Here is a 16,733-nt window from a genome sequence, read left to right as displayed (position 1 = left end):
CCTTAATGGAATTTATTTTTTAAAGTTAAATTGGTCCTGGTCATATTTGATAATCTCTGTCCAGTTTAGACATTTCATCTTGATTGGAACTAGAAGTATTTAATAGTGCAGTTAACAAAGCACAACCTACTGTTAAATATTACTATTAAATAATTGTTCTTTCGTACATTTATATGGTTCAGGGATCACTGTAAATTTTCAAGATTACTGTGACATATATGAAGGCATTTGGGACTCAATGTAATAAGTTGAATGGACATTTTTACCAATGTATTTGTATTTACAGAACGCCTACAGAGGCAGAGTCATCTTTCCCACTCATGATGAGATTGTGGTATCATAGTCTCATAGTATCATATATCAGGTCTTTTGCATTTAACTGCATTTCAAAGTCATTGTTTTAAATGATCTTGACGATCTTTACTTTGTACACCATGTTCATCTTTTGTCAACTTTTATAAAGGATGTCTGGAACTAATATACATTGACCGAGCATAACATTATGACCACCTGCGTAATATTGTGTTGGTCTGTCCTGTCCGAGCATTAAAAGCATTAACTACTTCAACCACTTGAGCTACAGTAGCTCATCTTTTGGATTGGACCACACATTGCCCATGCCCCTGTCACTGGTTCACCACTGTTGTTTCTTTGGACCACACATTGCCCATGCTCCTGTCGCTGGTTCACCACTGTTCCTTCCTTGGACCACTTTTGATAGATCCTGACCAATGCAAACCAGAAACACCCCACTAGAGTTGCAGTTTTGGAGATTCTCTGACCCAATCCTTACACTTGCCCATTTTTCCTGCTTCTAACACGTCAACATTGAGTACAAAATGTTCACTTGCTGCCTACTATATATCCCACCCACTAGCAGGTGCCATGCTGAAGTGTTATTCACTTCACTGGTTATAATGTTATTAGGTCATAAGGTTAATGCCTGGTCAGTGTATAATATGACGTATGAAGTATTTTTATTTAAGTGTTCTTGTACAGTATTCATGGGGACTTTCAGGAGACCCTGCACAGCATAAACAAAATAGTTGATCTTAAGCTGTAGGCATTAAAAAGAAAAGACCTTTCCCTGCAGGACTGCTGTATGTTATGCAATGCTTAATGTTTATGAAGAAGCTGCAACATTTGAAACTGTGAAATATCTTAAATATCTGGTGTCACCACTTAAAAAGACAAATTGGATTTCAAGGTCTCAGAATGTGCATGAAATAAGGCGGAGGTGGAGATGTCCACTCTGACAATGTCTACTCTGTCTGGCAAGCGGACCCCTCCTTTTCCCAACTTTTCACCTTACTGCACCTCCACCCTTTCACACTACTACTACATTGAGCTCTTGGTCTGGAATTAGTGGTGAGACGCCTGGTGAACAGCACAGACAACATGGCCTTTTACAGAAGCTTCGGCACGCAGTCCAGATTTCTCTTCCTCACAGTTTTTGCCCTCTGTGTGGCTTTTATACGCACAGGTAAGGATGTTGTTTCTTTCATTATGTGCAATAAGTCTAGCATTACTTTTCTCACAAATCATTACTTGAATTATGCAGACTAAGCATAATAACAAGAATAAATGAAACTCATCAATTGGTTACTGATGTGTTCATGTGTGATCCACTTGTATTTGCATCATGATTTGAGTCATTTCTTGACATTTGTTTTTAAAAAGTATTGAGTTTTCAATTAATCTTTGTGTAAATTATCTCATGAACCAAGTATAGGTGCAACTTCCTGTTTCAATCTGAAAGGCCTTAACTAACAGCAAAAATTGTCCTTTTTAATAACTTTTTATTTTTTGTGATTCATTTCAAATGTTGATTTCAAAAGTGTAAAAACTGCATTTTAATGTGGAAAATTTATTTGGAATCTAACAGTTAACCATAAAAAGAAAGCACAAAAATGTGTTTTGTTGTGGGCAGGGACATGCATGCACAAACCTTTTGGAATTGACATCGTGGCCTATATTATTTTGCAGTTTCTTGCCATTACACTAAGCAAATTGGCAATTTTCACATCTCGGCGCTTTACATCGGACAAAGAATGGGTTTGTTAGAGACACTGGAAAAACAACTCCTTAGTCCTGATGCACGAAGACAAGAGTACACAGGTTAAGTACACAAGTAGGCAGTATGACACGAGCGTTAGGTCCTGGAAAAATCCCAGTAGTAGTATAACTGGAAAAAAAAACAGATTTGTGGGCAGATTTGAATTAAAGATTTTAAGCTAATTTATTTCATAGTTTGTTTCTGTGGAAAAAAAAATGTCATCAGCCTGTGAATCTAAAGGTTCTTTATCACTTATAATATTTATAGAATTTCTTGTGTCCAGAACTGACATGAAATTCTCTCATAACTGGTTCTTTTTTGAAAATGAACATTGTGACAAATCTGAAAGCAACTTAAGCTTCATCAACTGACCATTTTTGCAATCCAATTTTTTCTTTTTTAACAATGCAGAAAGTCACTAACTGCAAACACAGACAGTATAGACTATAGAGTATATTTATATGGTAAAGTTAACAGATGTACCTTATTTGAAACATATCAAAATGCCAATTTTGAATAACTTTGGCCCCACCCAACATTTCGGGTACTTGACAATGAAAGAAAACATTGGACCTGAATAGTTTGTCAAAACAGTGCAGTGATTCATTTAGAGCAGGATCAGTCAGAGGGAAGACACAGCAAGGCCTTGATTCCTGCTAACTAAAAGCCTTGTGGCAACTGCATGTTACTCTGTAAACTAAAATGAATTTTTAATCACGAAAATCCATTTAATCCAGGGGGAGCTGGGAGTTAACTTTGCAGCTAGATATGAGGGAGGCAATTGCTACGTCATTAATATTTATTAGGGCTGAAACTGCTGAACAACATTTTCAGTTTGAGCTGTTGTGTACTGGGTAAACAGATTAGAAGTCTTATGACATTTACATAATCATGCCATTTGAAGATATATGTAATGTAATTAAACATTAAAATAAACAATGAAGGGTGGATTTTTGGTTGATTACCAGCCAGTGAGCACCAGGTTTTACTTGCAGTTTGTTTGTCTGGTTGGTTTTGACTCGTTTTTATTTTGCTCCATAACTTTTCGTGTACTATTAGAAATTTTTTTTTATAATTTAATCATTGCAAGAAACCTAAAAGTACATTTGTACAAATAATTGATTAAACAATTTGGAATTTATGTGCTTTTTTCAGACAGACTCACATCAGGTACATATCCACAAATGCAGACTTATACTTGAAACCTGATAGGAAAAACCGACTATTTAACCAAAAACTGTTGCAAAAACACACTTCGTTCCTGCCTGAAGTTTACTCTACATTACAGCAAGCTATGTTCTGGAAAGCTGCACTCTTTCTATACTCGTTCTGTGTAACCAAACCTTTTCTCTTTCCAAAAGGAGTAACATTTGTTTGTTGGCTGTGTTCAGAGACAGCAAACATAATGATGAGGACATAAATAATAAAACAGACTAGTGAAGTAGCATTCTCACTTTTCTTACCCATTTTACACTCTATCTTCAGGTGACTAAAATAATTATTAAGTGATTTATCATACTCTCTATTTTAAAACGATAGTTCAATTGTAGTATAATGCTCTGGTTAGCTAATGGTTTGTGACCATCACAGCCATGTTTGGTTAATTTCCAATCTTTTGCCACAAAGTTTGAAGCAAAAAGTTGTAAAGGGTGAATTAGAATGCTCTGATCACCTGCAGATATAATTTTCATTAACTGCAACAGAGAACCTGTTTTAGCATAACAAAGTGAGCGCGGTTATAAAACATAATGCCATAATAATTAGCCGTAAAATTAATTTTGAATTTTAGTTTTCAATAGCTATTTTTTAAAGCAGTTTTATAAAAAATAATCAATCCTGATCTCTAATATTGTATATCTGATGATCTGCATAATCCCATAATTAATAATTTTATAATGTAGTCTGTAAATTTTAAAACAGTAATGAATGTGTTGAAAGAATGCTCTAATCAGCATATTGTAAATATTGTCTTACGATGATCACAGGACAATTTCTATGATTATAGCAGTGCATTATCCACATCATTGTATATAATCATACAATTATTTTTATATTAACACATTGATATATTTTATTTCAGCTTACATGGAACAAATAAGGTTTAAGAGCACATCTACACTGGTGCAGCTTGTCGATTATATTGGTTACCAATGTAAACCTCGCTGGGTTGGTGCTTGCTAAATTGGAAGACACCGTATGAATGAATTTTAGCTGCTGTTGTATGAGGAATGTGTAAGGCAAGTGATTAGACCTGAAAAGTTCATCTCCATGTTAGCATGCAATGGAATCAGATATTTAGATGAATTTAGATGATATTAATATGTCTGAAGTGATGCTCTGTGGCTGTCACACTATAGCCTTTGCTGAATTAATACACAGCTTACATTTTACTGCAGACATGCGAAGGCAACCAAAGCCACAAACTGCTACCTTTCCATATGTGGCCTCATAAATGAGTTTGTGTAGCCCTCAGTACACACGACATGTTTTGGGGCCGTTACTCGCTGCTTCTCTGCGTTCATACAAGCACCCTTTTGTGGCTCAGTGTGAAGGGGAGCATTGATGGTGCTCCAACAACAAGAGACGCTTCATCAGCACAAGTAAACATACAAAAAAAAAAAAACGTGCGTGATGATCATCAGCACATGCGCACTTGCTCTGCATCGTAACCATCATTTTATTTTTAATGTTAATGAGTGGAGTTTTACAGTGAAAGGTGGCAAAAGTGATGGTGGTTTGGGTTCAATAACATTTCTTCAAACAACAAATATCAACTTTCAAAGGTTCAAATAAAAATATTCTGAAGGTTTTCTTGTTCGTCTTTGTTTAGATGTACTCAGTTGGGTTAGTTAACAAGAGCTTAGTTTGCATATGTGTTTATAGAGTTTTCAATTCCTAAATGAGTGTATTTATATTCAGCATGTGTGGTGTATGCTTATTAAAGGTTGAAAATAGAAGAATCTCCCAGTTTGGCTGTATGGTGTGCCTTCTACATAAGGCCAGTACTGCTCTCCTCTGAGCGTTTTTAGGGCTCTGGGAACCAGTGGCACTGGAACTGAGGTCAGATTTCCATGGCTAGTATACAGGTGTGAAAAGTCACATGGTGTATCCATGCCATGACCTGAGGAATGCAAGCAAGAGACGCGAGGACATAGAAGATGGAAAGAAAGGACTGTGGATGAGTGGAAGGCAAAATAACTCCATGCTAATTCTCTACAAAGGCACTCATTCATTTATTTATTTATTTATTTATTTTTTTTCAGCTGCTCTCCTGGCATGATCAAAACACTGTGTGACTAACGCTTACCAACACCTACAACCTTCCATCCTACATCATCTGCTCCAGCCAAGAAGTCATTACAGCAAAAACCTTCTTAGATTCAAAATATTCCCATGATGTAGATCTTTCCAGGCTTGACTAGTTTTACATTTCAACTTCATCATATTTTGAAATTCCCACAGCATTCCAGAACTCTTTTATTTTTTTTTATTAGTCTATCGGAAATAAGAGCAGCTTTGAAGGGGGAGGCCATTTAGCACATAGATGGTAATGGTTGATTGGTCATGCAGAGCAATTATGTTTTTTTTTTAATGTTTATTCGCTATATATATATATAGATAGATAGATAGATAGATAGATAGATAGATAGATAGATAGATAGATAGATAGAGCGATAGATAGATAGATAGATAGATAGATAGATAGATAGATAGATGCTGCAGTGCCAGCTTATCATTTCTAGGAGTATGTTTATGCCATATTAATTTTGAATTTTCATAAACTTTAAAGTTAATTGTAGCCAACTAGCTAACCTGACAGGATTTCTGTAAGGATGGTAGTTTACATGGCAGGAATTGCATTAGTCTGTATGGGGAACAGGGTAATTTAGTAGGATATTTTAGGAAGTCTGCTTGAGTTCCATATAAAACTGCCTACCAATTGAAGGTCTTCAGGCTACTGTTCACTTGCTCATGCTACCGTTACACCGTCACAACCAGAACGCATTTTAATTGGGCACAAAAATTACTATACTCATCCTAGTAATTATTGCAAAATACAAATCCATATATATAAGACCATAAAATGAGTGCCTGAATATAGACAAAGCACACAATGAGGCATGCTGTTAAAGGAAAATAATTGAAGTGAGAGCCACCCCAAAGTTCATTATTTGAAGAGAATTAATTTTTCTTATACCAAAGCAGATTTTCCCAGAGCAAACTATTTTTTAGACATTTTGTACCCTGTATAATTCCATTCAATATCGTGCAACATCACGTTACGAAAATACTGCAAATCCCCTCTACTAGAATTTCAGTGATGGAAAACTACAACCTCTGACAAAACACTAGCACTTGAGACTTATTCCAATAATGCTCTTTCCAACAGTTACCTTTAGAGTTCACACAGTATGAAGAAATAATAACTTATAATTGTCTATGTATAATTGCATTCATTTAAACCTGTGACTAGCCATGCAACCAAGCTAGTGTTCAAGCCATACTGTTATACAAAACAGACCAACACTTTTAGACCGCTTACGAATTCATCAGAGGTATAACAAAACACCTAAACACTTGAAAGAAGAATTTAAATAACAACAACCACCCAGCTACCAGTTCAGTCCAGTGAAAATGTCATTTATGCTCTATTTAACTTTGTTATATTTTGAGCTTGAACAATCCATTTATGTGTTTGTGAGTGTACTTACTTGTACATGTCTATATTTTAATTGAAATAATGCTAGGGAGCTAGCCAGCTGATTGCAAAATCTGTGACTCCATAGAAACTGTGCCTGAGGCTGAGGCTTCTCCCACACTACATAGTGATAACCAGGGCACGCAGTCCGGAGATGATGGAACAGATGCAGGCCAGGCCACTACTAAAGACCCGCCCCAGGACCGGACACAACCCACTTTCAATTCAGATTACACTGACATCATGGACACCACGACAATGGAGGAGGAAGGTACAGTCATGTTTCACACAGAAACTGAGTGGTGGGTGGTGACTAGAGCATTTTAAAGCTTTAGTCACTTATTCCCTACACTCTCTATTAGACACATTAAAGGCATCCTTGTTACAGAAATCCAAATGGAGCAAATCACTGCTGTATATGTTATTTCTAACTTCAGCTCTTAAATAAATTAGGATTCACTGGTTGGAAGCATGTAATTGTCTAGAATGTCTCTGTGTTCTGTGGTATTATAAATTTCATTGCTTGAACTAAGCAGCTCAGGCCTGTTCCAGCATGACAATGCCCCCGAACAAAATAACTTCAGTGTCCTGCCTTGACTGGAATCCTACAGAATACCTTTTAAAGCCAAATATGTGCCAGACCTCCTCAATTCTCATGTAACTGAATGATCCAATCCACACAACCACCCTCCAAAATCTAGTGGAAAACCTTCAAAGAAGAATAAAGTTTATTATAATAGCAAAGGGGTTCAGGTGTCCACAAACTTTTGCCCATGAAGGATACAATGAACAGGATGGGTGTTAGAAATTGTAATTTGTATTTACATTAAATGTATTCTATGATAGTGAGCTGTGAAAAATCAGGAAATGTATGTCATTGTCATATTATTTTAAAATAGGGTGTTTTGTTCGGTGTGGCACAGTTTAATTCAATAAATTCATTTTTATTTGTATGGCTCTTTAATTAATATTGTCTCAAAGGCAGCTTTACACAGATAATGTGGTAATAAAAATGACTAAGATGTTCTTATATTTTATATATAGTTATGAGATATATGCTGTATATTTTTTATTTTGCTCATTATTTTGCCTGTAATCTTGAATATTTTAAATATAATATTTTAAATATTCTAAATGTATTACATGCATTATATAAATAAATCACCCATTAAATATGGCAATTTGGTTTATATTATTGCAGAAGTTTTAATGTCACTTAATAATAATAATTATGTGGCTATAGTGTAGTGTAGACATATTCCCAAAACATGTTCCCATTTCGGTTTTTGTTTATGAAGAGAAAATAAGAATTTAAGAAGACTATTAATTATGGAATAAATTCAAAAATAGCTCAAGACAATACAAAAAAAAAGGATGAATGATAAAAATGAAGGCACTGTATTTGTAAAGTATTTTTTGGTGAAGATGTTCTGTATTTGATAGGAACGTATACTTGTAATTAGATATTTATATATGTATTCTCTAAAGTGCACAAAAGTACCCACATAACAGTATAAGTAAAAGATAAAAGAGATGGAAAAAATGGATTTCATGCAAATAATTTACTGACAAACAAGTGCCCAGCATTTAATGATTTGAGAACGACTCCTTGCATGAAATGTCTTCTGTAGAGTTGTTGCTCTTTCTTGATCTTTTGGAGTCTTTTGCAGAAATTACAAGAATGACTGTGTACTATGAAATGGAATTGGTGAGTGATCAAGAAGCAATCATATGCCAAGAATCTAAGATAGTGTGTGTGTGTGTGTGTGTGTGTGTGTGTTTGTGTGTGTGTATTTTACAGGTGTCCTTGGCCCAGGTGCCATCACAGCCATTGTCATTGCTGTGTTCCTTGGAGCCTCTGTTCTCCTCGCCCTTGTTGTCATCACACTCCGAAAATTTACTGCATCTTAGAGGAGGAGGGCCTCCTGTTTATAATGTTCCTGTCTGTCTGTCTGTCTGCTTTCACTCTCTCTCACATACATATGTGCTCATACTAATTCATATCTTTATTGTATTCAACCTTCAAACTTGGCAGGTCCCTTGTGGTTGGCATATGATTGTTCACATGGTCCATTCATTTATAGAAACTGTAACAACCAAGCCATAACTACAACTATTTTCAAAATAAATAATTTCAAAGATGTTTTAAAGGTCCGTGTTTAATTAATAGGACTGATCATACTTTTTTTTTTTTATTATTTGTTTTCAGAGATGTTCGTTATTTGAAGTGATAGATAAGACAATTAAACCCAACTTGGATCTAATTTTGTGATTTCCTGACCTTTCTCTCTACAAATGTCACTAAGATAGTAAATGAGATCACACTAGTGAAATAAGCAGATGTGTTCATTTTTAAAGATATAGTGAACATCTAACACACATCAAACGGTTATCTTAAAGCTTTAAAAGATAAAATAAAGTGTGTGTGAGTGTGTGTTCCAGTTTCAAATAAAGTGGGAGAAAATGTACTCTGCAGAACAGAATCAATGCATTCAATGCATTTAGCAAATGTGCATGTGTGTCTGGATAAATTTGTGTCATAATTACTTATAATTAATGAATTAGTTAAAGATATATGTAGTGCTTTGACTATAATCAGCTTATGATGCTTGATGTACTGATGTACTTTTAGGTGTTTATATTAAATTCTTTATATTAATATGTTGATTAGCACCAAACCTTGTCTGTGATTTTAAGTTTTAGAAAGGATGTCAGACCAAATATTGATTATTCATTACAAATCATTCACTGAATTTGATACTATTCTCCCCACTGTTTCAAATATCTGTTGTATAGTAACAAAATGGAAACATATAAATAAAAACAAATCTTTAATTTTGGTGTGTGATCGCATGAATGTCACCATATCATAAGCTTTTTTCACCTCAACTGTTTGGTCCATTTATGGCCGAAGAAGGACATTATCAATACCGCACAGGTCTCTACTACACCACTATCAGAAATGTAGAAACTGATTAAGAAACGGTTTCAGCTGGCAGGCCAGAGATTAGTGAAAAACTACTCACTCCACCTTAATAAGGAGAACATCCTACATTCTCCTGCCCAAAGATGATTATACTTTTAATGAATTTAAATCTAACGATTTGTTAGTCAATTGGAAAGAATTAAACAAATAAATAAAGACTTATTATGAAATATATTTTATTATGGGTTTGTCTAAATGTTTTCAATATAATGGATCAATGTAGGAACAGCTTTTTAAAGGAAGAAGAGTCGCACACGGGTTAAATTTTAGATTAAACATTTTCATCATTATCGTGTCGTGTACTAGAAAACTATATACGTGAATATCCCTGTTTTTAGTATTTTACCCAAACCGTTGACCGCAGCCAAACTAAAACACGTTTTACTCACGTTATCTGTACGTGTTATAGGTGAGACTGGTTTTAAGCACGTTCTGTATATGGCTCGTTGGTCTAGGGGTATGATTCTCGCTTAGGGTGCGAGAGGTCCCGGGTTCAAATCCCGGACGAGCCCTATGTTTTTTTCATCACTACTGCTGAATAAATAGACAAACGTGAATATAGACAACGTAACGACATAAAAAATTTAATTTGTAATTTTTTCAAAAATAAACAATCATAAAATACATATTTAAACATAACGAAGTTATGTTTAATATTAAAAAGAGAACGCCAGATTTCACGTATACGAAACATATATTTGTTCTTCGTAAAGAAAGGGGTTCGAGGCTGCTGTTTCCGTATGACTTTTTATACGAAAGTATTAAACCTTAAACGACTGGCATGAGACATTGAAACCAGTTCTTTTTAACAAAGATATTAAAAATGCGACCTAACAAGAGCATTCACTGATCGCTGGTTTTGTATTATATAACCGTGTAACCTAAAAGCATCTTTCACATTTTTGTTAAGGTAAATGAAAAAGTTTGACCCCGACGTGATTTGAACACGCAACCTTCTGATCTGGAGTCAGACGCGCTACCGTTGCGCCACGAGGTCCACGTCTCAATTTGCTATTTGTTTCCCAAATAACATGTACGCATATTGCGCGATCCCATGGATCAAATACCTATGATATTTATTATCTGTCGGAGATTAAATTGAAATATGATAGGAATCCGATAGTTATGTTCATTGTGCTTGTAATGTCTACCAAAATGTGTTCCCCTGACTGTTTTATCTTGTGATTTATATAATGTGATTTAGAATATTCATTGCAGTAAAGCACTGTTGTACTGAAATAAGTCGCTAGATGACGCCGTGAAATACTACGACCACTTCTTCTTCTTCTTCTTTCGGCTGCTCCCAATAGGGGTCGCCACAGCGGATCATCAGTCTCCATACCCCTCTGTCCTCTACATCTGCCTCTTTCAAACCAACTACCTGCATGTTTTCCCTCACAACATCCATAAACCTCCTCCTTGGTCTTCCTCTTTTCCTCCATCCTGGCGGCTCCACCCTCAGCAGTCTCCTACAGATATACCCCATGTCCCTCCTCTGCACATGTCCAATCCATCTCAATCTCGCCTCCTTTGCCTTGTCTACAAAATTTCCTACATGCGCTGTCCCTCAAATTAACTCATTTCTAATCCTATCCATTGTTGCCACTCCCAACGAAAACCTAAGCATCTTCAGCTCTGCTGCCTCCAGCTCCACCTCCTGTCTTTTACTCAATGCCACTGTCTCTAATCCATACAACATCGCAGGTCTCACCACAGTCCTATAAACTTTCCCTTTCACTCTCGCAGATACTCTTCTATCACAAATCAATCCTGCAACTCTTCTCAACCCACTTCACTCTGCCTGCACACTTTTCTTCACTTCTCTAACACACTCCCCATTACTTTGCACTGTTGACCCCAGGTACCTGAACTCCTCCACATTCTCCACCTCTTTTACCTGCAACCGCACCACTCCACTGCCCTCCCTCTCATTCACACACATGTACTCTGTCTTACTCCTGACTACTCCAGCTCTCCAGGCACTTCTCAAACTGCTCCCTACTCTCACCACAAATCACAATATCATCTGCAAACATCATAGTCCATGGAGACTCCTGTCTGACCTCGTCCGTCAACTTGTCCATCACCACTGCAAAGGGCTCAGAGCCGATCCCTGATGCAGTCCAACCGCCAACTTGAACAAGTCTCTCGTTCCCACTGCACACTTCACTGCTGTCACACTGTCCTCATACATGTCCTACACCACCCTCACATACTTCTCTGACACACCTGACTTCCTCATACTATACCACAACTCCTCTCTCTCTGCACCCTGGCTTCCACTACTCTTTCCCATAACTTCATGGTGTGACTGATCAACTTAATTTCCCTGTAGGTACTGCAGGGCTGCATATCTCCATTATTCTTAAAGATCGGTACCAACACACTCCTTAATCATTTCTCAGACATCAGAATCAGAAATAGCTTTATTACCAAGTATGCTTACACACACAAGGAATATGACTTGGCATCAGGATCTTCCAGTGCAGAAGTACAGATATAATGTAACAGAATTGTAAACCAGACAGTTAAATAATGCATATTTATACAGAGTAAAAGTGTTGTTAAATAAATGTACAGATGTTATTTATGTCCAAATATTCTATGTCAAAATGTGACAGTTATAAAAAACCTCCACTCCTGCTTTCCCTGCCGTCTCTGCCGCCTGTTCGTCTCCTCTTGCGGCCAACAGTAGCCCAATTTCCACCGGTTCTCTGTTGGCTAACAATACCTTGTGGAGGTCGTTGGTAACCCGGGCCTCTACCGACCCGGTATGAAATTCTGATTCGTGATCCGCCTATTTGATTTGGCACATGTTCGTAGAAATACTACGATCACTAACATATCGAATTAAATATAAAGGCACATGAAGAAAGCGGATTTAGCAGACAACAAATTATTTATAATGCAAGTTTGTTTTAATTTTACAGGATTCATATATTAAGACTTCTAGGACGCACATGGCCGGTTAGCTCAGTTGGTTAGAGCGTGGTGCTAATAACGCCAAGGTCGCGGGTTCGATCCCCGTACGGGCCACATCTTTTTCGTTTTAGTGTACATATAAAAACTCCGGAGTACAAGTTTTGCTAAATCAAACTACCATGTTTGCACTTTAATTATACTGCCTGTCGATTAACTGGCAAATAGTAAATAAATAATTTTTTTCTTTACACATTTTCACTTTTGATATTTTCAACAAAAAATACAGATTTTTTTTTTTGTATTTACTTTAAATCACTTTACCCTCACCACAAAATAATGCAAACCTTTATTCTTACACACACACTTTTAATGCAAAACTCCGAATAAATAAAAGTAGAAGAGATCTTCTATACAGTAATTTCATTCACATAAAAAAAAAAAACCAAAAAACCAACTAAATACATTAAACATATTGTATTTTTACACCAGGCAATGGAAATGATTTTCTCCTTTTATAAAAAAAAAAAAAAAAAAAAAAAAAAAAAAAAAAGAAAGAAAAAAAAAAAAAAAAGATATTTACAAGGTCTGTGGAAAAAAGGATGTGTATAACAAAAGAGTCCTGTTTTTCACATAGAATCATGTTTTTTTTTTTTTTTTACTCCGAACTGGACTCAAATTTTAAATCCCCTGGAGTACATTTACATTCTTTTGCACAGACTAACAATTATACAGTTTCTTAAAAAAAAAAAAAAAAAAGAAAGAAAAAATTGAGATAAAAGCTAATGATGAAATCAAATCTCACCTTGCTCCGTAAATGGAAAACAGATTTTTGTTTTTAACCACAACTAACTAGGTGCATCGGTTTAAACATAAGCATCAGATTATTGTATTAATTTTGCAACTAAACCAGAGAAAACTCACCAAAACATTTGGCTGATTTTAATGGCTGTCTAAAAAAAGTCACAGGTTGTCAAAAAAAACATTAGGTTCAGAGCATTCAGGCTACAGTGAGACTGGTGTCTAGACCACTAAACTGGATTCTGTAAGTGCAGTGGGAAGTGAAACTGAGGGATTGGAGTGACTTTTTGTTTTTAGGTTAAGTTCTAAATCACATGCTTTCTTTGAATCCAGTGGCAATGCTGTGCACATCTTTGAGAAGAAACAGGACTTTTTTGCACAGCTTGAGAACAAATAGCAAAGAATATCTGCGATCTTTTAGAATAAGGCAGATAACAGATACGAGACACTTACTTTAAACCATTGTTTAATGCATTTCACGAGACAGCATTTTGTGGGTGAAGACACTTAAAACGCACCGGTGACAAATGCTACTACTGTTATGACCCAAAGCACATTAAATCATGCGGTCATATAAACTATTATAGAATTAAAAAATATTTTATCCTCTTATCCAAACAAAAGCATTTGCAGCATGGTCTGTGTCTCTTACTAGTGTCACTAAATATATGATCAATTCACTTTTGGTCAGCAATGTGCATCGAAGAGTATAGAATATTTATTGCACATTAAAATGTACACTTTTATTAGACACCAACTACCAACTAATTCAATATAAAAGTATAATAGTTTCAACAAATCGTTTCTGCAAAGGCATGAACCTGCTGTCTCATGTAAACATTCATTTAATACCTTTCGGTTGTTGTTGAAAGAGTATATAGACAAAGGGAACTGGTATATGCGCACACAGAAATATATACACACACGTATATTCCCTGCTAGCTTCTTACTAAAAACAGATTTTAGCAGAATAAAATGGCTAACCAGCTTGGAGAATGAGGAGGAGATTATATATATATATATATATATATATATATATATATATATATATATATATATATAAAATCCCTAATTTCCCAAATACCTATTTCTATGGTGGAGTGAAGATTTAGCTTGCTGGTCTATTGTTTAACAATGCGTGGCTTATGTTTCTCTTCTGTAACATACCAATAATCGGCAAACTAAATTTAAGACCAAACACCAGAGTATAATGAAATAGTAATATGGGTACAGAGCTTCAAATAATTTATTAAAAAGGTATGAACGCCGGAAGTAGAGCATCATATACAACAATACATAGTATATTATTAACGCCATTACCAGGAGTGTTTTATCCAAGAGTACCAGTAATTCTCTGTAACACACTGAGTAAAAAGTAAAACAGAAATGGAACCAAGGACAAGTGAAAGAAAACAATAAAATGTATACAAAATATTAAGGAGTGCTTTCATTAAAAAAAAAAGAGCACAAGTATGGAAATATGATGTAATAAATAACCTTCACACTGAAATCTCTCAAGACTTCATTTCACAGATCCCAGATAAATCACCAAAAAGAAATGAACAGAACCAACATGAAAAAAAAAAAAAAAAACCCAAACAGTTTAAAAAATTTTCCCTGCACAAATAATGCTACCTATTTCCCAGTATCTAATCACAGTCCCACTGTTGGAGATTGGAATGAATTTACAAGTCTTATGAATTTACTCTGTACAATTCCTGTGCATTTCTTTATGGCTAAATAAAACTGGATCATCCAGCTTTATGTCTGAGATTCAAAGTGAAGTCATTAGTTCCTCAAATAGTCCAGGCCAGGTCCTGGTATCTCCTTAGTCAATAATACAATTGTCTTCTAGAAGTCCAGAAGAACGCTGATCAAAAATTGCTTTATTGTTAATGATTAGACACTTTTAAATGCCTGTTGACCATCTTGTTGTTTTTGTTTTGGTCAGTTAATACCTTAAAATAATTTAAACGTGCCTGTTTATGGTTTAAGGGGGTTTATCCAAAAGAAGTAGTAATGCATATTAGGTGTTATACGTATACATCCTAAACACTTTGAATAATCCCACATTCTTGCTACAGATTGACCCTTGCTACTTTTACTTGCCACCATACATCCTCTCAATGTCTTCCTGGTAGTGGCTTTTGAGCTCCTTGCGTTTGAGTTTGAAAGCATCGGTAACCAGGCCTGTCTCTGGAGTCCACTGCTCGGCACTCAGACGGATCTTCTTGGGTACCTCAAAGCGTTCAAGTTTGGCTAAAGAGGAAAAAAGTGCAGGAATATAGACAGAGAAATCAGCAAGTTTTAGTTTGGCAACACTGACAGAAAACACTTCTTACTCTTTAGTGCTAATGTCGCTACAGGCCTCTATCATTCCTGTCAAACAAATATGAATTCAAAATATAAACGAGTTACTATGACTAAATTCTAAAAAAGCTTAATAAAATGTTTTTATTAAGCTTTTTTTTATTAAGCTTTTTTATTAAACATTTTAAAATGTATTTATTATTAGGTTTTTTTTTTAACTTTTTTACTACTCCTAAAATCTGTCATTTAATAGATAGAGGGCAACATTTTAAGTAAAAAAGAAAAAAGTATGTATTAAAAATGCTGTACAAATTACATTAAGCTGATTGTCAATTTTAAGCAATTAAACAATACCTGTGGCACAACACATTTATATGTAAAACTGCTGGGTCTATATTGTGCAAATTAAGTGCATTTATTTTATGGCTGTGTCATTTATCTTGCTATGTTTGACGGTTAAATATATTAATATGTAAAAATCTTTCATCATAATATAATGATAAAGTAATCCAGGGATCTCACCATTCACAGCAGCTTCAGTAATGATGCGCAGCACCTCCTTCTCCATATCAGGGTGGTTACAAACGTCCTCCCATGACCCTTGCACTTCCTTCTTCCTGGCAAGAGCCAGCAGGTGCTTCTGATTGGGCACCACAAAGCCAATCACATATGACTCTTCGCTGATGGAGAGATGATGGTAAGGAGAAGAAAAGTAAAATTTAAAGTAAGGCTGTTGCAACATTGCACTCTAAATGTCTTCATTATCAAGAAATTTCTATTTAAACAATGGCTGGTCATTTCAAATCAAGATTTTACTGTTGAAAACTATGGAGCATAGAGATGCATAGAGATCTAAGAATTTTTATTTAAAAAATATTTTTCTGGGGGAAAAAACATTTTGTATTTTCTTCTTTTTGTACAATTTGAAAACTGTTAAAAACTCTAAGTAGACAACATTTTTT

At 35.4% G+C, this 16,733-nt stretch overlaps 2 protein-coding genes and 3 non-coding genes across 6 annotated transcripts in view; 3 read left to right on the top strand and 2 right to left on the bottom strand.

The window, feature by feature from the left end:
• Nucleotides 1-1,258: 1,258 nt before the first annotated feature.
• On the top strand, nucleotides 1,259-9,574 carry snorc (secondary ossification center associated regulator of chondrocyte maturation). The gene is made up of 3 exons (XM_046876009.1): nucleotides 1,259-1,483; nucleotides 6,844-7,026; nucleotides 8,557-9,574. The coding sequence occupies exons 1-3, from the start codon at nucleotides 1,399-1,401 to the stop codon at nucleotides 8,664-8,666; spliced, it is 378 nt and encodes a 125-aa protein (XP_046731965.1). The 5' UTR covers nucleotides 1,259-1,398; the 3' UTR covers nucleotides 8,667-9,574.
• Nucleotides 9,575-10,181: 607 nt separating this feature from the next.
• Nucleotides 10,182-10,253, top strand: trnap-agg. Its single transcript has one exon. It is a non-coding gene; the product is annotated as a tRNA-Pro (tRNA).
• A 413-nt stretch (nucleotides 10,254-10,666) lies between these two features.
• On the bottom strand, nucleotides 10,667-10,738 carry trnaw-cca. The gene has a single exon. It is a non-coding gene; the product is annotated as a tRNA-Trp (tRNA).
• A 1,965-nt stretch (nucleotides 10,739-12,703) lies between these two features.
• trnai-aau lies at nucleotides 12,704-12,777 on the top strand. Its single transcript has one exon. It is a non-coding gene; the product is annotated as a tRNA-Ile (tRNA).
• A 1,912-nt stretch (nucleotides 12,778-14,689) lies between these two features.
• The window catches only part of acsl3b (acyl-CoA synthetase long chain family member 3b), an 18,686-nt gene continuing 16,642 nt past the window's right edge, over nucleotides 14,690-16,733 (bottom strand). For both annotated transcript variants that reach the window (XM_046876902.1, XM_046876901.1), the window contains 2 exons: nucleotides 16,294-16,451; nucleotides 14,690-15,720 (listed from right to left, as the gene is read on the bottom strand). In XM_046876902.1, the coding sequence (XP_046732858.1) occupies nucleotides 15,563-15,720; nucleotides 16,294-16,451 (316 nt within the window). In that variant the 3' untranslated portion in view covers nucleotides 14,690-15,562. The remainder of the gene's footprint in view (nucleotides 15,721-16,293; nucleotides 16,452-16,733) is intronic.

This window comes from Silurus meridionalis, chromosome 20, assembly GCF_014805685.1.
Source record: "Silurus meridionalis isolate SWU-2019-XX chromosome 20, ASM1480568v1, whole genome shotgun sequence".
Taxonomy (NCBI): domain Eukaryota; kingdom Metazoa; phylum Chordata; class Actinopteri; order Siluriformes; family Siluridae; genus Silurus; species Silurus meridionalis.
Note: the sequence above shows the minus strand (reverse complement) of the source record. Positions and strands in the feature narration are given on the sequence as shown.

Bases quoted from the DNA above. Each gene is read 5' to 3' on its own strand.
- snorc (XM_046876009.1), top strand. From the start codon at position 1,399: ATGGCCTTTTACAGAAGCTTCGGCACGCAGTCCAGATTTCTCTTCCTC. The intron at 1,484-6,843 runs GTAAGGATGTTG...GTGACTCCATAG, and splicing joins TGTGGCTTTTATACGCACAG to AAACTGTGCCTGAGGCTGAG. The intron at 7,027-8,556 runs GTACAGTCATGT...TGTATTTTACAG, and splicing joins CACGACAATGGAGGAGGAAG to GTGTCCTTGGCCCAGGTGCC.